General features: G+C 41.0%; 1 protein-coding gene across 1 annotated transcript; it reads left to right on the forward strand.

The window, feature by feature from the left end:
* The first annotated feature begins 415 nt into the window (after positions 1-415).
* Positions 416-25,762, forward strand: LOC139442727 (calmodulin-like). The gene is made up of 5 exons (XM_071223607.1): positions 416-624; positions 19,470-19,500; positions 20,008-20,151; positions 21,665-21,907; positions 23,366-25,762. Exons 1-5 carry the CDS (start codon positions 622-624, stop codon positions 23,392-23,394), a joined length of 450 nt encoding a protein of 149 aa, XP_071079708.1. The 5' UTR covers positions 416-621; the 3' UTR covers positions 23,395-25,762.
* The last annotated feature ends 1,340 nt before the right edge of the window (positions 25,763-27,102 follow it).

Genomic DNA, 27,102 nt, shown 5'->3' on the forward strand with positions numbered 1-27,102 from the left:
AGGGACGCAACTCTGTACAGCGAATCTCGGCGCCTTAGACGACTGGGCCACCTGTGCCCCCGTGTATTTTTGAATAGTAAAAACATTTTTTATATATTAGGTTCAAAGAGGTAAAATCTGTGTACAAAGTAAGTCAAAACAAGGAGGTGTATCTATATGCAAAAGGGTAACACCGTTAAAAACACGATGCAGATATGAATTTAGTCACTGATTTGAAAAAAATGATTTTTTCGCCACTCCTACCTTCATGTAAGTTTTGGATAAAAATTCGTAAAACGACTAACTGGTCTGGCCTAATGTCCTTTTAACAGAGTGTCCGTAAAGAGAAGGTTGATGTTAGGTCGATACGCTAGGTGCTGTGCTCGCCAGGCAAACCTGCAGGCTAAGCCATGTGACTCACATCATTGAGGTCCCGCATCGGACATACTCCTAACGCCCGCTCTACCAAGTGCTTCTGCCACGCGCTGCACAGACGCTGCTACTGTGTAAAACAGAACACGCCGACAGAGAGCCAGCCACACGTCATCCTCACGCTCTCGTAGTGTCATAGTAGCAACATCGTCGTCGGTGGTGTCACTCTCGGACTACGTCGCTGACAACACTTATAGGATTTAACCAACAATGGTGAGTCACTATGAATGTTATATTGAATGCCTGTTTCAGGGTTCAGTCATGAGCACTCTGATGCTGTAGCAATTCCTGTTCAGATTCTGCACAACAATTGCAAAAGTGTTCCCTGTGCTTGTAGGTAGTATTACCTGAAGCATAACCTGGGTGATTATGTCGGAAATCTTATAATTTAAAGACAAATAGCGTGTTTGATGTCGGGACCTTATGACCCATCTCAGGGACAACGAGAGATTATTATGGCAGTACGCCAAATCCTTACATGTACATGGACTCCAACAGCAAGGCCATATGATTCGCTACACTTTAGATCTTTCCTGGTGTACCACTTTTATTTCCAACTTTGATCTTCTGATCGTGGGATCATAATAATGTTTTTGAACAACTTTAGAGGCGTCATCTGATCCCGCGATGGCGTCATTAGGACTCAACGGGACTGTTTCCTGGCCAAGTATTGTGTTGTCCCGGCCTAGTACCGTATCTTGTTCTAATGTTGATGTAACATGTTCTAGTATAACTGCATACTGCCCTCGTCTTGTTTTATCCTGTCCTTGTCTTATATCTGTTCTTGTCTTGTAGTGTCTTGTCTTAGTCTTCTTGTATCACGTCCTAGTATTATTGTACCCTGTCCTAGTATTATTGTACCCTGTCCTAGTATTATTGTACCCTGTCCTAGTATTAGTGTACCATGTCCTAGTGTTATTGTACCCTGTCCTAGTATTAGTGTACCCTGTCCTAGTATTAGTGTACCCTGTCCTAGTATTATTGTACCCTGTCCTAGTATTAGTGTACCCTGTCCTAGTATTATTGTACCCTGTCCTAGTATCATTGTACCCTGTCCTAGTATTAGTGTACCCTGTCCTAGTATTATTGTACCCTGTCCTAGTATTAGTGTACCCTGTCCTAGTATCATTGTACCCTGTCCTAGTATTAGTGTACCCTGTCCTAGTATTAGTGTACCCTGTCCTAGTATTAGTGTACCCTGTCCTAGTATCATTGTACCCTGTCCTAGTATTAGTGTACCCTGTCTTAGTATTAGTGTATCCTGTCCTAGTATTAGTGTACCCTGTCCTAGTATTAGTGTACCCTGTTATAGTATTAGTGTACCCTGTCCTAGTATTAGTGTACCCTGTCCTAGTATTAGTGTACCCTGTCCTAGTATTAGTGTACCCTGTTATAGTATTAGTGTACCCTGTCCTAGTATTAGTGTACCCTGCCCTAGTATTAGTATAACATGTCCTAGTATTAGTGTACCCTGTCCTAGTATATTGTACCCTGTCCTAGTATTATTGTACCCTGTCCTAGTATCATTGTACCCTGTCCTAGTATTAGTGTACCCTGTTATAGTATTAGTGTACCCTGTCCTAGTATTAGTGTACCCTGCCCTAGTATTAGTATAACATGTCCTAGTATTAGTGTACCCTGTCCTGGTATCATTGTATCCTGTCCTAGTATTAGTGTACCCTGTCCTAGTATTAGTGTACCCTGCTATAGTATTAGTGTACCCTGTCCTAGTATTAGTGTACCCTGTCCTAGTATTAGTGTACCCTGTCCTAGTATTAGTATAACCTGCCCTAGTATTATTGAACCCTGTCCTAGTATTATTGTACCCTGTCCTAGTATTATTGTACCCTGTCCTAGTATTAGTGTTCAATGTCTTGGTATTAATGTATCATGTCCTAGTATTATTGTATCCCGGCCTTCTATTATTGTATTATATCCTTGTCTTATTGCGTCCTGTCTCCCTGCGCATAATGATGGCGTGTTAAATCGCCTTGCACAAAGAGACACCTGAACAGTATCCTAGAAAACAACGTCTTTGATTATCCGTCCAAGGCCGTGTGAAAATATTTACTCCAATTGTATATCAGGCCAGGAGTTGACAGTTTGACGTTGTTCTGCTAGCAGCCTTGTAGACACGGTAACACCTAGCAAATACCCCAGTCAAATATTCCCAGAATTTCAGAATTTATTCCAATACAAACTTTGCTTTAGGCCTGATAATGTTTGATTGTATGTCGTTCAGGTTAAAGTTGGGCAAATCTGCCAGCTAGTTGAAACATTAAACTTTCCGACGCCCGAGAAATTGTACGATTTTGTTGAATTATTTCCCTGCACCGATTTCTTCACAAGTGCTATTTAACAAAACAACGGGAGTGGATTTGAGTGACTCTCGTATTACTCAGAGTCTTGCTATGCAGAGAATGCCGTATTACTGAGTGTGTTGAATCAGAGAGAGTGCGTATACCGTACGGCGACAAATGCCAGATTGAATATACCGCATTGTAACGCATACTATAAGAAGACACAGATGTCATGGAACACACCAGAGAACACTGCACCAGTGAGTGAATGCCTACAGACAGTGTTGGGTTACTGGGGGCAACAGAGAGGGGAGTATAACAGAGAATTCGGTTCCCCGAGACACTGGCATACACAGAGAATGCTACGTAACCGAGAGTACAAAAACTGCCATATAACAGAGAATACTTAGGGACAAGTTATTTAGTATCGGCGTGTAAAATATAATTACAAGGATAAAAGAGGGGAGGGTCATTTATTTTCAGAACATTAGGTCATCAAAAACCTCTGACACAACAATACCCCATACACGTTGCCGTATTGTTGCGAATACCGGATTGCAGAGGTGCCGATTTTATATACAAGATTGTAGTGTAAAGTGTTGGATTACAAATGTCGCCGTGTTGCTGAGAATACCGGATTGCAGAGGTGCTTCCTTATATATGGGATTGTAGTGTAGAGAGTCAGATAACAAATGTCGCCGTATTGCTCAGATGCCGGATTGCAGAGATGATGGTTTATATAGAGGTTTGTAGTGTCGAGTGTCAGATTATAAATGTCGCCATTACAGAATTCTCAATTCCAGAGATGTTTATTTTGCAGAGAAATTACTTGTATTTTTCATGTGGTACGTTTCAATTACATTTATTTGTTATGGAATACATTATGGAAAAAGTACTCCATAGCGGTCTGTATGCATCAAAACTGTCAAAGATCATATGAATGTCTGTTCCAAAAAATATCATGCATAATTTAGTCATTTCCCTGCGGTAAAAGTACTCATTTCCCCAAAAGATAATCCATGAATTATTCACAGGTTGTCCAAGAATAAACTAAACTAAGCATGCTTAGTGTTAGCTTACGATCTCAGTAACATAATGAAAAGGTCACATACCGCAGCTGCCATCTTAGTATTGCGGTCTTAGTTGAACGGGTCGATGTTGAAATATGTCTCAGTTTGTCCACAACAATATAAACCTAACATTACACTCAAATTGAGTTTATAGTTATGGCTAGTATACTTGTAAACCAGTAAACATGCCTTTTGATGAACATGTTTGTGTTAATATATTGTTTTCTCTCAGTGTGTCTTTACAGCTGTCTTGTAGACCAAGTTAATATTCACCCGTCTCTCAGTGCGTCTTTACAGCTGTCGTGTAGACCAAGTTAATATTCACCCGTCTCTCAGTGCGTCTTTACAGCTGTTGTGTAGACTAAGCTAATATTCACCTGTCTCGCAGTGCGTCTTTACACCTGTCTTGTAGACTAAGTTAATATTCACCTGTCTCGCAGTGCGTCTTTACAGCTGTCTTGTAGACTAAGCTTATATTCACCCGTCTCTCAGTGCGTCTTTACAGCGTTCTTGTAGACTAACTTAATATTCACCCGTCTCTCAGTGCGTCTTTACAACTGTCTTGTAGACTAAGCTTATATTCATCCGTCTCTCAGTGCGTCTTTACAGCGTTCTTGAAGACTAAGCTAGTATTCACCTGTCTCTCAGTGCGTCTTTACAGCTGTCTTGTAGACCAAGCTAATATTCACCCGTATCTCAGTGCGTCTTTATATCTGTCGTGTAGACCATGTTAATATTCACACGTCTCTCAGTGCGTCTTTACAGCTGTCGTGTAGACTAAGTTAATATTCACCCGTCTCTCAGTGCGTATTTACAGCTGTCGTGTAGACCAAGTTAATATTCACCCGTCTCTCAGTGCTTTTTTATATCTGTCGTTTAGACCAAGTTAATATTCACCCGTCTCGCAGTGCGTCTTTACAGCTGTTGTGTAGACTAAGCTAATATTCACCTGTCTCGCAGTGCGTCTTTACAGCGTTCTTGAAGACTAAGTTAATATTCACCCGTCTCTCAGTGCGTCTTTACAGCTGTCTTGTAGACTAAGCTTATATTCACCCCTCTCTCAGTGCGTCTTTACAGCGTTCTTGTAGACTAAGTTAATATTCACCCGTCTCTCAGTGCATCTTAACAACTGTCTTGTAGACTAAGCTTATATTCACCCCTCTCTCAGTGCGTCTTTACAGCATTCTTGAAGACTAAGCTAGTATTCACCCGTCTCTCAGTGCGACTTTACAGCTGTCTTGTAGACTAAGCTAGTATTCACCTGTCTCGCAGTGCGTCTTTACAGCTGTCTTGTAGACTAAGCTAATATTCACCTGTCTCGCAGTGCGTCTTTACAGCTGTCTTGTAGACTAAGCTAGTATTCACCCGTCTCGCAGTGCGTCTTTACAGCTGTCTTGTAGACTAAGCTAGTATTCACCTGTCTCACAGTGCGTCTTTACAGCTGTCTAGTAGACTAAGCTAGTATTCACCCGTCTCGCAGTGCGTCTTTACAGCTGTCTAGTAGACGAAGCTAGTATTCACCCGTCTCTCATTGCGTCTTTACAGCTGTCTTGTAGACTAAGCTAGTATTCACCTGTCTCGCAGTGCGTCTTTACAGCTGTCTTGTAGACGAAGCTAGTATTCACCTGTCTCGCAGTCCGTCTTTACAGCATTCTTGTAGACTAAGCTAGTATTCACCTGTCTCGCAGTGCGTCTTTACAGCTGTCTTGTAGACCAGGCTAGTATTCACCTGTCTCGCAGTGCGTCTTTACAGCTGTCTAGTAGACTAAGCTAGTATTCACCTGTCCCTCAGTCAACGTTTATGGCTGTCCTGTAGATATTAGTCAATATTTTGTTGTGTTTGTATTGCTATCTTGCAGATTAAGATTAACCTATTTTCCTCTATCAAATCATCTATATTGTTGTCTTCTCCACTAAGGTAATATTTTTTCTCTTCCCTTCAGTTTGTCAATACGACTGTCTATAAAATAAGGTAAAAGTGCACTTCCCCTTAATTCGTCGGTGCGTGTGCCAAGGGACCCGGAAACCAAAGTTGCAGTATTCGCCAATTGCATATATGAATTTATCTTAAAGGTTGTGCGGCAGGCAAATAAAAAAATATAGTAAAAAATCGGACCAGGGTATCGATCGACAGGAAAAATCGGTATATGGTCTATGGAAAAGCGTAATACAATATTCACATTATTATCACTCGACATTCTTCAATGTGTTAAAAAAACACTATTTGCATATTCTATTTTACTAAGTGAAACAGAACATAACGTGTTTTCGCATGATGCAAAATGGATGTAAGCAACCTTTATATTTCAAGCTGGTTAAACCAAGAACAAAAGTCGAGCGTTCTTCCTCAGCATCCCCATCTTCGTTCGGTGTGTTTGTAACAAATACCTAGGTCTCAAGAGAAGCTGCAGTAACTGGTACCATACTGCCGGAATTACCGCAAGCAATCAGTGTCGAGCCTTGAGGCAAGCTATGCACTGATGATTATGGCGCGATATCGTATTCATGAAACTGTCTCGGCATCCAAGCGTGGCATCATGGGGTAAGTTATAACAGCCCTGGGTCTTATCTCCACAAAACACCCCGTGTTCTTCAAGGCGATGCTGAAGCCCATCGCTGTGTTCTCAATACATCCAGATACTAAGTGTTCGTAATTGTCTAATTGTCTCTGTGTGGGAGATGACTGTGTGTACAAATGTCTGTACATGATGATGTTTTTCATAGACAGTTCCACGTGAAAGTGCTAAGGGGAATATTATTTAGGTATAGGTTAGCGCTCCTCAAGGGTGATATGGGCTTTCAATGCTCGAGGCGTCAGCGAGGCGACGCGAAACCGTGAACCGAGGCTCGCTCCCCTCGGGTCCGAATCGAATAGTCCGACCTCTGCGTGTTGAACGTGCTGTAAAGTGTTCCAAAATAGTTTCGATATATGTCTCCATGCTGTATACATATATAGTGTCTCTGTGGTGTACATATTTAGTGTCTCCATGGTGTACATATATAGTGTCTCCATGGTGTACATATATAGTGTCTCCATGGTGTACATATATAGTGTCTCCGTGTTGTACATATATAGCGTCTCCATGGTGTACATATACAGTGTCTCCATGGTGTACATATACAGTGTCTCCATGGTGTACATATATAGTGTCTCCATGGCGTACATATATAGTGTCTCCATGGTGTACATATATAGTGTCTCCGTGGTGTACATGTGCAGCGTCTCCATGGTGTATACATACAGGATCTCCGTGGCGTGTGTGAGTGAGTGAGTGAGTGAGTGTGTGGTCTCCATTTTGAGATTTGAGAAAAGAATGTTGAAAAAAATAGATTCATTATCGTTTCAATATGTTTTCTAGAAAAAGAAATCGTTTTTATTGAAAACGTATCTGATTTAGCAGCTAAAAAAACATATCTGGTCTTAATACAAAACCCCTGACCCTCCCACCACTCCCTCTCCACCAACACACAAAGACACGCACACGCACACGCACACACACACGCACACATACACACACACACATTGTTGTTATTTAATTGATACTATTAGTGTAGTATTTATGGATATTGGCAAAAAATAATAAATTTCATGAACACACACAGCCAACTTTTGTGCGTGACATCTCAACTAAATGAAACCCTTCCTGCCCTTTCTCACTGAATTCTCTGAATTCCTCAGGCACTGCACTTGATTACCATGAATAATGTCATATGTTCTCTGCTGAACAGCAAATAGGATTTACAGTTTGAGCTTAAACTTTACAGTGACACTGAATACTCCTTAAAGTATATGGCGACACGGACTCTCCCAGGGGAGTTGAAAGTAAAAAAAATCTTCAAAGATAGATGACTCCGTGTCATGGACGGCGGAGATATACATGCTCGGTTTAGCCGCATTATTGAAACAAGTCCACGACAGGATCTAAACAGATGCCATGAATCGTGTACGTCACTACTGGCTTCTACAGAAAGGATATTACGTGCGACAAAGCTAATATATACTTCAGGATATGTCGATATACAAATGTCGGCTTCATCTAAGTGACAAAATTACTTCACAGTATCGTGTTTCAGGGGCCATTTTAGGATCATGAGTAATTCGAGACTACCAAGGTATTGGTAATCGGTCAAATAAAGGCTCTTCGTTTGTTATATATATGTACATGTACTATGTACGTATCTCCTACGTAGGACTTATTATCTCCTACGTAGGACTTAGTATGGCCTAGAATTACTATCTCCTACGTAGGACTTAGTATCTCCTACGCAGGACTTAGTATCTCATACGTAGGAGATACTAAGTCCTACGTAGGAGATAGTAATTCAAGCCATACTAAGTCCTACGTAGGAGATAGTAAGTCCTAAGTAGGAGATAGTAAGTCCTACGTAGGAGATAGTAAGTCCTACGTAGGAGATACTAAGTCCTACGTAGGAGATACTTAGACAAAAAAGTCACAGTGGCCCCACTACGCTTCCGTAGACAACTGCCAACATAGTGAAAAGAACGCTTTGTTGGTCGCTGAAATCTGTGCAATGTGTATTAGTATAGACACTGTAGTTGCTGAATTAGGGTAAGCATTAACTGCTTTAAAATGACATTCATCATTCATTTTGAATGGGTTTTGAACGATTTCAGAGTGAGTTGACTGTCAACCTGCACGAACCTAGTCCTTCCTTATTGGTTTGTGTCCCCGGAGTGGGGACGTTGACATTGTGAGCGTGTTATTGATGAGGTATACTTGCCTCCTATAAGCGCTGGTGTACGTGTTTTGACAATGATCCGGCGACTGCGAAGTATTTGTTGATATTTTTGCATTTTTCCAGAACTAACATTGCATGCATTTTTCTACGGTGCACCAAATATCTTAGTGACCGATATTACATACACATTATAAACATTATATTTCCATTATTTCTGTTTTAATCGTTCGGGAACGTTGGCACTCAACACGTTGCGATGGAGCAGGGAATGTTCACGATGTAGATACACACGGACACATATTCCAGATCTGTTGCCTAAAGAAACGCGACAACTTATATGCAGACTCTATTCTTTTGAATAAAAACATGTAACACTTCACTTAGAGATAAAATAGTACATAAAGAAATCTGACAGCGCATATACAGACTCATATTCTGTTGCATACGGCAACCTGACATCTCACATACAGACACATCTGTTTCATAAAGAAACATGACAATTCACATACGGACACATATTATGTTGCATGAAAAAACGTGAACACTCACATACAGACACATATTATGTTACATAAATAAACTTGATAACTCACAAAACGACACATTATCATCTGCATAAAGAAACGTGATAACTCGCATACAGGCTCATTGTCTGTTGCATAAAGAAACGTGATAATTCACATACAGACTCATTATCTGTTGCATAAAGAAACGTGACAACTCACACACAGACACATTATCTGCTGCATAAAGAAACGTTATAATTCACATACAGACTCATTATCTGTTGCATAAGGAAACATGATAACTGGCATACAGACTCATTATCTGTTGCACAAAGAAACGTCACACACACACACACACACACACACACACACACACACACACACACACACACACACACACACACAAGCACACACACACACACACACATACAGGCACACAAACAGGCATATGCGGAGACATTCTGATGCAGGAAGCAATGTAACACACAGTCACACATAAACGCACATCTGCACACAGAGACAACCTCTCATGCATAGACACCAGCAGACACAAATATATCGACATGTAATTCTCAAGGGCATTTAAGCACTTAAGAGGAACTTCCACAAAGGCACCTAGGAACTTAAGAGTAACTTCCACAGACACTCAGAACAGCGTGCGTGTCCTTTCTTTTGTAAGCGAACTACGTAAACCACAAGGGACACTGACTGTAAGGCCTCGTGTGGCTTCAGAATGTAAATGGTAACGGAATTATTGGCGCAAGGAGGTTGAAGGTAGCAATCAATCGGCAGTCACACATACACGTGGCGTCCCGGGAGACAGGCGGTATTCACCTGCGTAGCCCGCTGCCATCAGCCAGCAGCAGTAGGGTATTCATGACACTCCCCCTCCCCCTCCTGTCAGACACGCCGACACGCGAGAAGAAGTGCAGAACGTACGGACGGACATCGACCATGACGTGAATGCACAGCAGCACGCCGTAGAAGATGAAGATGATAGTGGTGGGGTGTAAAGTGAATCTGAAGTGATGATAATGTTAGCGACACATCCTTGGTATATATCTCCGTGACAAGATGTTTGAGAGTTCTGGGATTTAATCACAGGGGGTCAAAGGGACGTCTTCATCGATGTGACCCTTGGTCGGACCAGATAAATTATTGTTTTGTAGATTCATTTTTCAGGGCAAATCCTAACACGTGGTTACGGTTGACTGGGTCAATCAAATAGAACATGTTTAAGTCAGTTTCCTAACAGTTGAGATTAATATTGAAAGTGCACGTTTATCATTAAATACGTGTATTTAATTATCGTTAAAAGGTTCTTGAATTTAATGCAAATAGCTTTTGTACACGTCAGAGCTGGCAAGAGGTTTATTTTTATATTTATGCGTATTTTGCAGTCTTAAAACGTACTGTTTGTAAAACAAGCAAAAAGTAATGATGTTCAAGGTTGGAAGTGTTGGGCTATATATATATCACACCTCAGCGCCAGAGAACAATCAGTGACGATTATCTGACGAAACAGGATTCACTGAGGCGTAAAAGGCCAATGTAGTGATGAAAATTAGACAGTCATTGTGAATCCATTCACGACGATGATGATACAAATGACCCCAGGTGTCATCGTGCAGTCGGAGTCATGATTCAAGAAAACGTAATATTATTCTTTGTTGGTAGTGACAAATTCATACTCTACGCATTAATGAGTAAGTGAGTAGATTTGAAAAGTACTTCAGTTCTATCACGGCGTGTCAGCTTTGTACTTCAAAGAAAGTGACGTCATACACGTTTACCACTGAAAGAATACCACAGGCATGGATTTGATGCTGGAAAATCAAGACTCATGATCAGGTCGAATCTGTCACGTTAGAGGTGCATGTATGAATCAGTGTCATATTGCAATGATAATGTCAGGCGTTCGTTCTTGCTGCTCTACTGGAAGCACATGTACACATGACGGTCGGGATGACTGCACCTTGCCCCTTGATCAATGGCCGACGAAGACCAAGTACAACTATGCCTTAAGTAATTTGTAAATAACGATGACAGATGCTTTCATTTAACTGCGTTATCTCTTCAGGATGAGAACCATATTTCTGCTGGCTCCTGTACACATCAATAAACCAACACATGCTGACTCTGTTATGGTTCTCAGGGTAAGACACTGTCACGGAGTTCCTCTAACGAGGAAATGTTCATCAACCATATCTGTAACATGGCTGCATTTTGGCCATCGGCGCGTAACTGGGAAGTACCCATTCAGTTATGTGTTGTCATTGAGGATGAAAGAACGGACTGTTAATGACGGATGGTGTTTATCATTAACAAGGACGCACCACCAAGTCTCTCGGCATCGTTTTGGAAATGTACGATGCCTCTATGACAACCATCTTGATTTCCAGCGTAATGACGAAGAGTGGTGCAGCGCAGGTTAAATATTTAGGAGACAGCCATGCACTCTGTGTTTTCAAAGTCGAGTTTGTACTTGGTTACATTTAGATTTAACCACTCTAAATTGAATTTGGATGAGAACGTGCAGCGTGAGGTTTCGAATGTTAAACTGAGCTCGATATTGAAAGAACAGTATGTTTATCTCTATTCTACAATGACAAAATAAAAAGGGGCCCCTTTTTGTTAGGGTGACGATGTTGAGTTAACGGCATTTGTTGAGTGCAGTGTTTTGAGTGGTATTTCGATCTGAAGGCGCTGTATATGCTCAGACATTGATGTTTGACGTCATTTATCTTTACTGGCAAATATTTCAGGCATTGCAAGTTTGTAGCATGGCTACTTTGCAAGCTATCATAAACTTGGCGTCCCAAAAGAAAATGAAGCAAGCCTTGGAAGGTTCAGTTCAACCCGCACGTCACTACATGACGTCATTGTGACGTTATTGTGACGCAAAAGAGTTGACGAATATCGAAAGGCCCTTAAGTTTCCCACGATTTCAAATACACTCCCTCAGTCGATTTTTATCGCGTTTTCTTCCCAGCATGTATTGCCACCACATACATTGACTATTGTAGCATCGGTAACTCTACATGTTGTAACCGATGATTGAATACCGATGTATTTAAAAAAAACTATCGACAATGATTGATTTTATAAATATCAGCTTCCGCTGTAATTTGATACGAAGGTCCCCGGAAAGACATGCACCACTATATTCTCCGGCACGACATGGACCACTATCTTCTCCAGCACGTCATGGACCAATATCTTCTCCGGCACGACATGGACCACTATCTTCTCCAGCACGACATGGACCACTATCCTCTCCGCACGACATGGACCACTATCTTCTCCGGCACGTCATGGACCACTATCCTCTCCGGCACGTCATGGACCACTATCTTCTCCAGCATGACATGAACCACTATCTTCTCCAGCACGCCATGGACCACTATTTTCTCCGGCAAAAACATGGACCACTATCCTCTCCGGCACTACATGGACCACTATCTTCTCCAGCACGTCATGGACCACTATCTTCTCCAGCACGTCATGGACCACTATCTTCTCCGGCAAGACATGGACCACTATCTTCTCCTGCACGACATGGACCACTATCCTCTCCGGCACGACATGGACCACTATCTTCTCCGGCAAGACGTGGACCACTATCTTCTCCAGCACGTCATGGACCACTATCTTCTCCAGCACGTCATGGACCACTATCTTCTCCAGCACAGCATGTACCACTATCTTCTCCATCTACCCTTTCCAACGTCGTCGATTGAATACAGATTTTTCCCCATAGGGATACCAACATTATTGACATTATTTCCTCCACAGACCCTTCTACTGAGCACTGAAAGTTTTGCTACATGGTCATAGCAAGTTTGTTCCAATTAACCGGCTGTGTTCGTTGTTTGCGAGGAGGTCCAGCGTAACGGCACGTAACTCATTGATGCAAATAATTGCAAAAACGGCATCCATGATCGTACGAAGGTAACTCACTCAGGACGTTCGCAGTTTACACACACACACACACACACTCTCTCTGTCTCTCTCTGTCTGTCTGTCTCTCTCTCTCTCTCTCTCTCTCTCTGTTTCCTCTCTCTTTCTATTTTATTTTCCTATCCTTCCTCTTCCTTTTTCTCTTTTCCTTTATCTCTTCCCCCATTAGTTCTCTCAGCTCCTTCTCATCACATCCCCCACAAGTGACATCGGTTGTAAGGCAAATTCAGCTCTTGCAGCCTGCCCAGCGTCTGCATACAAACACCATACTTACCACCACTTTACGACACCACGCAGTCCACCACTGAAATGTCAAGACAAAATTCACAAAAACAAAGCATCCCCTAGACGGATATAACCGTCACAGCTCCCCATATTGCTAAATCTCACACCATTTATTCTCCCTACAAGTACCACCACCAGGCGTAGCTATACTTATAAACTAAAACCCACAGCACCATCAGCTTGGTGTTCACGTATAAATATTGCTTCCCAATCATCTCTATACTCTGCTCTGCGCATCAACTTCCAACACTGTCAAAATACAGTCAACAACTAGTGTTTGCTTTCCATTCGCAATTAGGAATAAAACAGGATTAAAACGGTAGATCGTTTGCCGAGTGTCGGCTTATTGTTACCAATGTATTGTTAATGAGAGGGAGCCAGAACCTGGGAAATGAGCTGTTTGGGGTCCCAGTAGACATAGTATTGACGTTCGTTATTCGGCTCTTCCGTGAACACTGGCTAGCCATAACAACTGCCAGAGCGACCCAGGGGGGTGCTGTAATGTATTGGTAGCTGAATCATCTTGATTGAACCATGGTAAACACATACAGTAGATGAGGATGCTGCTGGATGCAAGCGCTCTGTTTCCAACAGCCTCCGTTATCAATGCCCGGAATATATTATCTGGCATCACTGGTTCAATAATTTAATTTTTGTAGGAGTAATGTTGTCTGACTCAGAGGTACATTAACATACCTAAGGACACGTAGGCTAGTGGATGAACGCTCGCTTGTCAAGATGAAGGCGCGGTTCGTTTCCCGAACATGGTACTATATCTACGTTATCATTGGTGTCCTCACCGTGGTTACGCTGGAATATTGCAACAAGCTACCCTCTGCATATATTTATCAATCATTCATTTTATTTTTATTTAAGTGGTAAGCGTTTTTGCTGTAAATCTACCTCCCTATCGTACCTCAAATCATTCTTGAATAGTTGATGTGACGTTTTAAGTCTCTTTTTCTGTATTTCACTCATATCACAACGGCCAATTGAATGTTGTATCTAGGGAAACCAAAACTAAAGATGTTTAAATCTAAAAATGTTTCAGTGACCACTTTGATTACTTTTGGTGCTGTCAAAAAATGATAATATTGATAATTGTTTTTGAATCGTTAATATGCAATTAGATATGAGGTGAAATGGGGTTTAACGACGCTTTCAAGATTATTGTCTGATTGTCCTGGTCCGGACAAATATCGGTTTTTAAGTACTAGCGCACAGAACCACCAAGCTTACATGGACACCCCACTCAGACCCACTTTACTGACTCCGAGCCAGCCAACCTTTATTTTCTCCTCTTAATGCCAAGTGCCTGACAGGGTAACAACAATTACCATCTTTTAACAATCTCATTAAAATCTTATCTTAGTTCTCGCTGTCGCTGAACAAAGATCTGAGGACATCCCATTAAGGGTCAAGTCAGAACAACCTTTCATCCAACTAATCAGAGCGTCGCTTACCAGATCATGAAAGTGACAGTCGGAATGTATTTTCTAATCAAGCAACCACGAAATATTTAACATGGAGTATTCCGAACGACAGTTACGGGTTTTATGATTATATCCATACAATCTAGGCATCTATAAGCCATTCCAGAATATTCTTCTTATCAGTTTTAATTTTTTTTTAATCGAGAATACGTCAAAATATATTTCGAAGCGTAGTCACCAGTTTGAAACTAGTGTCGTAAAGCTCGATAAAGCTGCCCTCTGATTGGCTAATGTCGATTTCCCGAAAGGTCGTTCTGACGTGACCCGTAATGGGATGTCCTCAAATCTTTGATTAGCGGTAGCGAAAACTAAGATCTGATTTTATCAGGTATCGTCAAAGTCAGATATCGTCAATGTAGGGTGTCGTCAATGTAGGGTATCGTCAATATCAGGTATCGTCAATGGCAGGTATCGTCAATGTCGGGTATCGTCAATGTCGGGTATCGTCAACATCGGGTATCGTCAATGTCAGGTATCGTCAATATCGGGTATCGTCAATGTCGGGTATCGTCAATGTCAGGTATCGTCAATGGCGGGTATCGTCAATGGCAGGTATCGTCAATGTCGGGTATCGTCAATGTCGGGTATCGTCAATGTCGGGTATCGTCAATGTCGGGTATCGTCAATGGCAGGTATTATCAATGTCGGGTATCGTCAATGTAGGGTATCGTCAATGTAGGGTATTGTCAATGTCGGGTATCGTCAATGGCAGGTATCATCAATGTCGGGTATCGTCAATGTCAGGTATCGTCAATGTCGGGTATCGTCAATGTCAGGTATCGTCAATGTCAAGTATCGTCAATGTGAGGTATCGTCAATGTCGCTTATCGCCAATGTCGGGTATCATCAAGGTCAGGTATCGTCAATGTCGGGTATCGTCAATGTCGGGTATCGTCAATGTCAGGTATCGTCAATGTCGGGTATCGTCAATGTCAGGTATCGTCAATGGCAGGTATCGTCAATGTCAGACAGCTACCATTATATGTTTATATTTTGTGTGTGTCCAGACCCGTGAAGTGTTGACAGTGCTCAAACATTCTCACTGACTTACGTCAATATTGTCATGCAGCTAATGTTATGTATATTTATTATTTTACAAATTTACAGATTTACATAACTTATTAACATAAAGAAATATGAAGTTAAAAGTTGATTAAAATCATTCAAGTCTAGCGCAGTTGGCTCACTGACGTCACACAGTGCTAGTAGATTGTAAAGGGTGATAGCTTGACCTGTCCGTCCTCTGTGACGATGTCCGTCATTGTTATAAAGAATTGCTGATTGACGCCCCAAGCAACATGTCATGCTTGTTAAGACTCAGCTTCAATATAGATAGATAAGCATAAATGTCAATCAGGTAAAGTCAATTTAAATCAACAAAACTGAAATGTGACAACAGATCGAGTATCGTCGTAAATACAATCCCGATACATGGCGTTCGCTAAAGGTCATCGTTTCATCCAGAAATTATTTAAAAGAGGTGTCAAATGTTTAATAATTCAGGTGATTCGTTCAATCTCGGTTGTTGTTTCTTCAAGACAGACGTTTATTCAAGGATTTATGGAAAATTTAATTTTAAATCTGACACAAAATCTAATAGGATCATATCCACAACACATTTGTGCATTGAGTTAATATATACTCCTCTGTATATACTATAGACTGCTATCGAAGACCCTGCCTTCCCTGTATTCAATCATGACCCGTCCAGTTTACGGAATATAAATATTTCAACATTTCGCCTTTTTTTCTAACTCATGATCAACTGCCATTCTACCCCCGCGGGGCAGTCGTACACCGCCACGGTGTCGCTGGCGATGGCGGGTTTCCTGCTGACGTGCCACGGTGTATGAGTCGCTAAACTGGTTTTATCAATCTTGGCAGGCTGCCTGCTTATCGCACCCAACTGCATGTCCTAGACTGGGTTTGGGGCGTAATAGCATCTACAGCAGCATATCCTATACTGGGTTCGTGGCGCCCATTGCGTCAAGTGCCATATCCTAGACTGGGTTAAGATAAGATACGACTTTATTATCCAAAGGGAAATTCATGGTTCACAGTTGATTAGCACTAAAATATGAAAAAAATATATATCATAATAAAATATGTAAATAAGAAAATAAAACCACGGGTAAAAATACGAAGAGAATTAAACACTTTCACAGACAAGGAATGGTATTAATAATATAATTGTATTAAACAGTTAATCATTTAAAAGACTAATACTGGCTGGTATGAATGAAAGCCGGGTCCTGTTGGTTTTCAGCATTGACATGCGCAGTCGGCGGCCAGAAGGGAGAAACTGATACTCGGAATGAAGTATAGGACGGCTGTCATTTAGTAAATTACGCGCCTTTTTCACATTTTTCTGCTCATTAATTTCGCCAATGTGCTGAAATTGGGTACCTGATATTTTGCTTGACGTATTATTTTTTTTTATCAAGTTTTGATTTATTTTGAACAGACAGGCTCCCATACCAGCATATAACATCAAAAACTAAAATGCTTTGAATAAATGTTCTTTAAAATAGAGAGAGTATTGTATTATCAGGTTTAAAATACCTAAGACGCCGCTATTGGCCCTTTTCATAAATATGCTCTGTGTTGGCATTCCAAATTAGTTTGGAATCAATAATGTTGCAAATATACTTATATTGTTCAACCAAATCAATATTTTCGTTATCAATAACAACACGCAGAATTTGGGTCTTCTTTTTTTCTGAAATCTATAATCATTTCTCTTGTCTTTTTTACATTGAGAGTAAGAAAATGAATATTGCACCATTGGACAGATTTTGAAATCAATTTCAGACTGCTTTATGAATACGGTGCCCATTGTTTCAAGCGGCATATCCTAGACTGGGTTCGGGGCGCCCATTGTATCTAACTAGATTGGGTAATGGGTGCCCATTGCATCTGGCTACATATCCTAGACTGGATTAGGGCGCCTACTCAAACAAGCGATATAGCCCAGAAGGGTTCTAGATTAAGTTCGCGGCGCCAATAGCATCTTTAGTGACTTATCCTAGACTGGGTTCGGGGCGCCATTGTCTCTAGCGGCATATCCTAGACTGGGTTCGGGGCGCTCTTTGCATCAAGGGGCTTATCCAAGACTGGGTTCGGGGCGCTCTTTGCATCAAGGGGCTTATCCAAGTCTGGGTTTGGGGCGCTCTTTGCATCTAGCGGCTTATCCTAGACTGGGTTCGGGTCGCTCTTTGCATCAAGCGGCTTATCCTAGACTGGGTTCGGGGATCTTAAGCAAACAATGCACATCCAGGTATACATAATTTTGTTGTCGTGCGCTCCTGTTTAAAATAATTAAAATGATTTATCAAAATATTATTTAAGTTTGTTTTAATTGTAGTCGGTTGATGATATATCGCTTTCAAATTATGCCATTTCGTACAAGTGAATGAAGAAGACATTTCCCCAGTCTAGATTTGGTCATAACCTTTTTCGGCGTTTCACAACGGAACCTCCGATAAAGGCTCATCAAGTTATTTTTTACTATTGAATAAGCGTAAAAACATTTTAACTTTGAATTATTCATGCTATGTCTTTCTTCTTCACTGCAAAATATATGGGGCGTTTGATAACTTGAAGCCTAACAGCCAAGTTGATGATTGTTTAAAATCAATACACCGACGGTACAGAAGCCATTACGTTGAGCTAACGTGTGCTGTACCCAAGCTCTTCATGTATACTGCAGAACTAATCACGGTATGTATGGGGAATTAATAGACTGAAAATCCGGAACCGTCAATTCATACAGGAAACGTGTACGACTTCTAGAATCCTGATTCTAGTTCATCCTGATTGAAAGGTAACCAATATATATTTTGTAAATACAAATTTAAGCGAGGTAAAACTTCATCTGAAAATGTCCCATTCATGTGTCAGCTGTTAATTTGTCTTTCATAAGCCGTTGCACAAAGATATTGTAATTTTGTGATCATATACGTATTTACTGTTACGTCATTGTGAGGTACTACGAAGCTGTGGTAATGTAACTTCAGGATCCTGACCTCTGACCTTAATCTCTGCGTCCATATGATGGGATCTGCTGATGAATGTGTTCTTCGACACCAACTAAAATGCAATATATCTCCATAGCCTTCGGGACCGCCTCCATGGTCTTGTAGTGGATCGTCCGCCGGACCGTCGGCCGCGTCATACCAAAGATGGTACTTGTTGCTACCGTCTGGTGCTCGGCATTAAGGGGCTAAAACAAGGACCGGTCGGCTCAAAGTCAGTATACTGTATCTCAGTGGGGTATTCACGTTAAACTGCGGCATGTTATCTCAGTGGGCTGGCACTATAAATCGGCATCATTCCGGACTAGTGCAAGCAGCCACACACACACGTGCATGCACGTCGCTATGTAAGTGCAATAATCGTGAACGCGACGTTAAACACCATAACACCTCACCTCATCTATAGCCTTCGTGCCTTATCATGATATCTTCCTAATCCGAGGTCTAAGTTCTCTATTTTATACAGAATGCTACTCAAAAGAAGTTAACAACATGGCATGACAGATTAACTATATTAATGTGAAAGAATCAGGTGTTCCTTATCTTCTTTTGAGTAGTATATAAATAAAATTGCCGTTGGTTTTACTGTTCATTCCCCAAGGAATTTGTCAGCCATACACACAACTGAGCACTCCCTTGTTATTTTGTTCAATTTCCAATGTCATAACTTATTTAACATGAACTTACAAGTGATTCTTTTCTTTTCCAGGCAACCGATCTGACGGAAGAGCAAATAGCAGGTGAGTTTCAAAGACTTCAGAAATATATTTCTTCTATTTCGCGAATAATGATTGATTTTGGATATTTATAAACGTCAAATGTATTCAGAAAAGAGTATTGGGTTACGACATCGAAACCTTTGCCGTATGTCTTGACAACACTCCCGCCAGACTGCTTGACTATTTATGCACTGCGACGGCTCAGAATGACGTCCTTGGCACAGGCAGTTTCTCGGATTGTTTCACCTTTACATACCTGTTCTAGTGCATCATGTTTCACCCATGGCCCATTTACACAGGAAGTGGTTATCATTAAATATTACTTACATTGAAATGTCACACACTGCCGTTTATGTTCGCGATCTCATGAGAGCGTGAGGAAAATTGAAAATTGTGGTAACATTTCGTTTGTACCTTCTGGTTAAAGGGTGTAATAATTGTAAACGAATAATGGGAAACCCACCAACGTGTATATTCTTACATTTCTTACTGCTATTGTTACGTAAGTATGTTCTGCATGTTGAACAGAATTCAAAGAGGCTTTCAGCCTTTTCGACAAAGACGGCGATGGCACCATCACAACCAAGGAATTGGGAACCGTCATGAGGTCACTAGGTCAGAACCCAACAGAGGCAGAGTTGCAAGACATGATCAACGAAGTAGATGCTGATGGTGAGTGCGTTCGTGCGTGCGTGCGTGCGTGCGTGCGTGCGTGAGTGACCGAGTGAGTCAGTAAGCTTTGTTGTGCGTTGTCTAACGCCGCACTCAGCAATAATCCAGGTAAATGACGGCGGCCTGTAAATAAAGGAAACAGCGTGGGTCGTTTCTCACAATACCAATGGCATTCCTGTAACCCGGAAAGCCAACGCCTTGGTGATCCGATGCTAGATGACCTATATTAGATGACATACAGGAGTGTCGAGGTTAACATGTCACAATGGATTAACGATTAATACCCCAGTGTCTAAAAATCAATGCTTAGTTTTATGTTTCTTCATCCTTACTGTTGGAGACAAACTGACACTCTACTTTCACCGACATACAACATTAACTGACAGTATGTCAAAAATTAAATATACGCGAAAAAAACATTAATTTTCCATCATCATATGAAATTTCTACTAAATAGCAGAGACTAGAGAACGCTTCCGATTTTGTCATAAGTTTATATCTATGAATCACGTGAGCATGCTCTGCCTCACCGGTGGCACCCGTCACAAACACATTCAAAGGCAAATCAATTGTTCACCTGAAAAAAACACGGGAAATGACCTCCACATGTATATCATTTATCTTTTTGAAAGTTTTGCTGAGGCCTTGACTGTTGTAACCTTAATCAAACCACGTTTCAGCATGAGGCGTATTACGCTCTTTAAAATCTTCGTAGTAAGAGCATGCTCGATTGTACCTCAAAAGTTGTGAAATGTCGTCACCAAAGGTTAAACCTGCTAGAATATGGCTCGACATAAAGGGAAAGTTGACATGTAGAAATCATCTGCATATCGTGTTCCAAAATAGTTCGTAAATTCAGAATACGTGAGTGAGTGAGTGAGTGAGTGAGTATGGTTTTATACTGCTTTTAGCAATATTCCAGCAATATCAGGCGGGGAACACCGGAAAATTGGCTTCAAAAAATTACCCATGTGGTGAATCGAACCCGGGTCTTCGGCATGACGAGACAACGCTTTAACCACTTGGCTACCCTACCGCCCCTCAGAATAAGTAATGCAATCTCGTTATGGTCAACATTTTGTTAGACCTGTATTGTGTTCTAAATTGATCGAAACCGCAAACTGGCAACAACATAACGTCAACAATTATACATTACAACGTCATTTTTGTTGTGACGTCAAGACACTTACCAAAACAATCAACAGTGGTGTCTGCAGTACGTCACAATGCCGTAGAACTCACGAAGACCTTATAACACACGTTTTCTACGAGTTTTTTATGAACTCATTTTGAACAAAACAGATTAGAATATGTTTTTTCGAATATTTATGCTACTTCTGTAAACATGTTCAATTCTAGATTGCCCTTGCCTGTTTCTCTGATTAATTTTACAAATGGAAGGCCTACATTTAGATGGTTTACCCCAATTAAACATATAGGTTGGTGTAGGTTACACACAGAAACCCGGGCTCTACACAGTAGTCACTCAATTTCCCCTCTTGCTGCCCTGCAGGAAATGGAACTATAGATTTCCCAGAGTTCCTCACCATGATGGCGCGGAAGATGAAGGAGACTGACTCTGAGGATGAACTCAGGGAAGCGTTCCGAGTGTTTGACAAGGACGGCAACGGTTACATCAGTGCAGCTGAGTTGAGGCATGTCATGACAAACTTGGGCGAGAAGTTGACAGATGAGGAAGTAGATGAAATGATCAGGGAAGCAGATATTGATGGTGATGGACAAGTAAATTATGAAGGTAAGCCTATGAAAGTGCAAATTACCCTAAATATTATTGCGTACCACAGCACGCAGTGATCACCTCTGCGCACTACAATCGTGAAATATAACTGTAACCTTTTGGCATTAATAGTGAAATCCGAACTGAAAAGCACTGTATCTCGCCTGATATTATATTCATCATTTACATTTATCAATATTTTAAGCATATACCAGTCTCTTTAAACCCGCCAAACAGCGATATGATGGCTTCCCATTTCTGGTCACGTCAGGTGAATCTCCCGGCGTTCTGATTGGACGGTAGTAAGATCTAATTTTAATGAGATTGATCAAATCTTGGTTTAAACAATTACACTGAATAAAGAGACCACTGTTAGACCTGATGACCCGTTCCACAAAGCGATCTTAGCGCCACAATGACCGTAATCTTATGTTAAAATATGAAAGTAACGATCACCTCAGAGCTAAGATCATTTTGTGGAACGGGCTCTGGAAACGTAGCAGCTGCGCAAGTCCAGTCAAAATGGTGAATTATCATCTCCATTACGCGAGTCCATGAAGCAGTAGTCATCTACAAACATATCTAGCATCCTCCCGTTTATTTGGCCGCCTCCGTGGTTTAGTGGTAGAGCGTCCACCCGGAGAGCGGAAGGTCCGGGGTTCGACCCTTGGCCGCGTCATATGCGTTAAATGATGGTACTTGTTGTTACCCTGTCTGGCGCTTGGCATTAAAGGGCTAAAACAAGGACTTGCATTTGGCGGCTCGGGGTTAGTTTACCGTGTCTGAGTGGGGTATTCATGTTACACTGCGGCATGGTATCTCAGTGGGATGACACTATACATCGGTACATGTACAAGCAGCCATACACACACATGTGCATGCACGTCGCTGTATGAGTGCAATAATCTTGGATGCGACGTTAAACCCCATTTCACCTCACAAATAGGGCCCTTATTTTTATGTTGTCTTACGTTTTGGTTGTCTGGGGAGACAGTTTAGGGTGCAGGCATTCGAAATAGAATTTTGAGGAATGTTGGAAGAGGTATTGGTACAGAAACGTCTCGTTGACAACGTAACCCTGTAGGGGTGTGTGAGTGAGTGAGTGAGTGAGTTGGGTTTAACGCCGCTTTTAACACTATTCCAGTTATATCGCGACGTGTCAGCTTAATGTAGGAGGAAAGCCCGAAGTGATGCAGGTCTTAGACGTTTACCACTTCGGTGAAACCCACAAGCACGGGTATGGTGCTGACAAACCTAGAAACATAATCGGGGCGAACCGGGATTCGAACCCACAACCATAGGTTTCTGGCGTGCCCAAGGGACGCAACTCTGCACAGCGAATCGCAGGGCCTTAGACGACTAGGCCACCCGTGCCCCCTGTATGGGTGTGTGTATATTATGAATTCTATGATTGGTATGGAGCATATGTGATCTAGCCCGACTCAGGGACATCATCAGCTACGGTTTATGTTGCAGAGTTTGTACGGATGATGACATCGAAGTGATCTGGAAACCCTGTCCGGCTGTGTGGTTTGTCGTCATGCCCCTGGAACCATCTTATTGGGGCAGCTTTCAACTATACCTTTATGTCGTATGTTTATATATATATATTCGTTGGATTTCTTCGCATTTTATAAATTTTTCAAGATAAAATGCTAATCTTAAAGCAATCCGAGTTGGATCTACATGTTGGCAGCCTTTACAAGTTGTGATATCAACCAATCATTGTCGTGTATTGTGCTGTTAGCTGATCACGTGACTATATGAACCAGCCAATCAGCGAAGAGCTTATAAGAGGTAGTGTCATGGTTGAATGGGTGCATGTGCTATTAGGACTGTCAACATACGAGATGAATGGGCATCATTTTCGTGTAGTGCGGCACCAATTTCGTCTTCGTCATCACCCAACTGTGTGCTGTCAACAAATGGGTTGTAACCAGCGGCACTGGAGATATACATCAACTATCAAGATATATCCTTCCTCATAGAATCACTTCACCTCTGTCTATTATCACCTTCACCACAAAATCGATGGAATTACGAAAACGCCATGACTGAACATTAAAGGTGACATCAATTTTATCATCGTTATCATCTAAAATGAAGTGGAGTTTATTAGACAGCCACATACGTCTTCAATTTAAATGTCAGGTAAAGCAACGCCAGGAAACGATTTCTCAAAATATTCATTGGCATTGATTATTTGTAATCCGAATCTGTATGCCATTATAATATTAATAATAGTCTACACGGCCCAACCATACTGTAATAGAGTAACTTCGGTAAATGATGAATGGATAAATGGTTTCCCATGGCTACGGGTAATACACATGTTTACTTCGATGACAAATTGGGAGGTTGTTTTTTATTTCTCCATCTACTGCACTCTTTTCGTCATAGAAATATGCAATCATATGCAATTGATATTGGTTATGGTTGTCACGTGACTGAGATGTGTCACAGCTCATGTCACAGATTTATTGTTTACATCCCTTTTTCCTTACCCCACATTCCAAATTTACAACGTTTGATAACTTATATATTCACACAAATATTTATACAGTGTTTTTTCGTGTACTGCTCTAATGGTGTGACCCCTATAGGCTGAATTCTAGCTCATGGTGGCCCCTTGCGAATATATATGAATTTTAAAAAAGTTTTATCCCACTTAATCCACATTTTAAGGCACCTTAAAAATAGAAGAATCAGTGATTTCTTCAATATCTTTTGTTGCTATGGTAACACATGATTTATGTTTGAAATAGGATTGTATTAATTATAACGCCGAAAACACTTGAACTTTGAAAGTCTTTTTCGAACAGCATTCTACTTCCTGTTCCCCACAGAGGTACGATGGAGCCCATTTTCTGGTGTCCCCCGCCGTGATATTGCTGGAATATTGCTAAAAGCGGCGTAAAACCACACTCACTGTCTGCATTTTGTTCATGGATGTATTTTCAGTTTAGTGTAGGGTATTGTCCTAACCGTGTTGTTACCGATACGGGTACATTGAATATTTCCTGCTTAGTCAGCTCTTTTGTTTGAATTTCTCAACATATATATATTCATGTACTTCTATCCTACAGATTTGCCTACTTACCAGATTACATTGTGCCTATGTATTGTGCAACTTTATACACACATTGACGATTTACATGTGGCATATTCAAGTGTGGTCATTAAAAATGGTTTTCCTACTTTATTGTATCTGTATGTGTTTTGATATGGCATTGTGTTGCTGTCCGTTGTATACAAGTGGTATGCTATGTGAAAGGTCTGCAGTGATTTATAAAATATGTATTTGATATCGATTAGAGTGAAAGTGTCCTATTATCTTCTAAAGTTCTCTTTATATATTATAAGTCATTTACCCTATAATCATTTTAGTGTTCGTATGACATTTGGAGATCCCTAGATATACCTTTTTTTATCAGCAATTACATTGCCCAATTTCTCCGAAATAAAGAATATGTGCGATTAGCTTGATATCACGGACGTTAAATTCAATGTAAGGTATCTATTTCGAAAATAGATTTTCATATTCATCCAATGGCTTTCTCCGACATCGTTTATTACTTGATTTGTAAGGGATGAAAGACAAGGAAAGTATTCCATTTTGGAAAGAGTTTTGGAAAGATCTTCAAGGAACCCAACTTGCTTCTTCCTCGAAAACTCCCAGTAAATTTCATCATGGTCGTAGCGACAGCCAGCTTAGCGAGTTTGTTATTGTCTGGTGGATGGGGCGTGATGGACGCGTTATATATGCTGCAGCGGCTGCTTGAGCCTCGTACCTCGTAACATACTTCATCTTGTACCATTGTGTTGGACATTTGCGACAACACGTATAATCCATTAAAGGTTTTGAAATTGCAACCATATTTGTATCATTCTTTTTATTGTGGACAGTCAACATTAGGCAGAGAGCTGTACTGACATCATACAAAGAGCTGTACTGGCATTATACACAGAATGTACTGGCATTATACAAAGAGCTGTACTGGCATTATATACAGGGCTGTACTGGCATTATATACAGAGCTATATTGGCATTATACACAGAGCTGTACTGGCATTATACACAGAGCTGTACTGACATTATACACAGGGCTGTACTGACATTATACACACAGCTATATTGGGATAAAACACCGAGCTGTACTGACATTATACACAGAGCTGTACTGACATTATACACACAGCTATATTGGGATAAAACACAGAGCTGTACTGACATTATACACAGAGCTGTACTGACATTATACACAGAGCTATATTGGGATAAAACACCGAGCTGTACTCATATTATACACAGGGCTGTACTGACATTATACACAGAGCTGTACTGACATTACACACAGAGCTATACTGACATTATAAACAGAGCTATACTGACATTATACACACAGCTCTACTGACATTATACACACAGCTATACTGGCGTTATACGCAGCTATACTGACGTTATACACACAGCTATACTGACGTTATACACACAGATATACTGACATTATACACACCGCTCAACTGACATTATACACACAGCTATACTGACGTTATACACAGCTATACTGACGCTATACACAAAGCCATACTGACATTATACACACAGCTATACTGACGTTATACACAGAGCTGTACTGGCATTATACACACAGCTATACTGACATTATACACGCAGCTATACTGACGTTATACGGAGTTATACTGACATTATACATAGGGCTATAATGACATTATACACACAGCTATACTGACATACACAGACTTAAATGACATTATACACAGAGCTATACTGACGTTATAGAGAGAGCTCTACTGATAATATACACAGCTATACTGACATTATACACAGCTAAACCAACATTATACACACAGCTATACTGACGTTATACACACAGCTATACTGACGTTATACACAGAGCTATACTGACATTAAACACAAAGCTATACTGATTGGAAAGTACATAATACACGAGTAATTTGATTATACCTATAGGCGCATGGGTTGCGGTGCATTTTTGAACCTAAGCCTCATTGAGCTAGCCATTTGTTCCATTATCTTGATTGTTTGCGAAGCGGCCAAGATCATCGCATTGTCGCTAATGAAAATAACGTCACACGAGACTTTGTGTGACGTCACTCTAACGCTGATGAAAATAGCATCACGGGGGTGTTTGTATGACGTTGCTCTAACGCTAAGGAAAATAACGTCA

The sequence above is a fragment of the Haliotis cracherodii genome, unplaced genomic scaffold, assembly GCF_022045235.1.
Source record: "Haliotis cracherodii isolate W230 unplaced genomic scaffold, xgHalCrac1.p SCAF_5, whole genome shotgun sequence".
In the NCBI taxonomy this organism is placed as follows: Eukaryota; Metazoa; Mollusca; class Gastropoda; order Lepetellida; family Haliotidae; genus Haliotis; species Haliotis cracherodii.

Excerpts from the sequence above, each read along its gene's own strand:
- LOC139442727 (XM_071223607.1), top strand. Across the intron at positions 19,501-20,007 it reads GACGGAAGAGCAAATAGCAG|AATTCAAAGAGGCTTTCAGC; the intron begins GTGAGTTTCAAA and ends CATGTTGAACAG. Across the intron at positions 21,908-23,365 it reads TGGACAAGTAAATTATGAAG|AGTTTGTACGGATGATGACA; the intron begins GTAAGCCTATGA and ends TTTATGTTGCAG.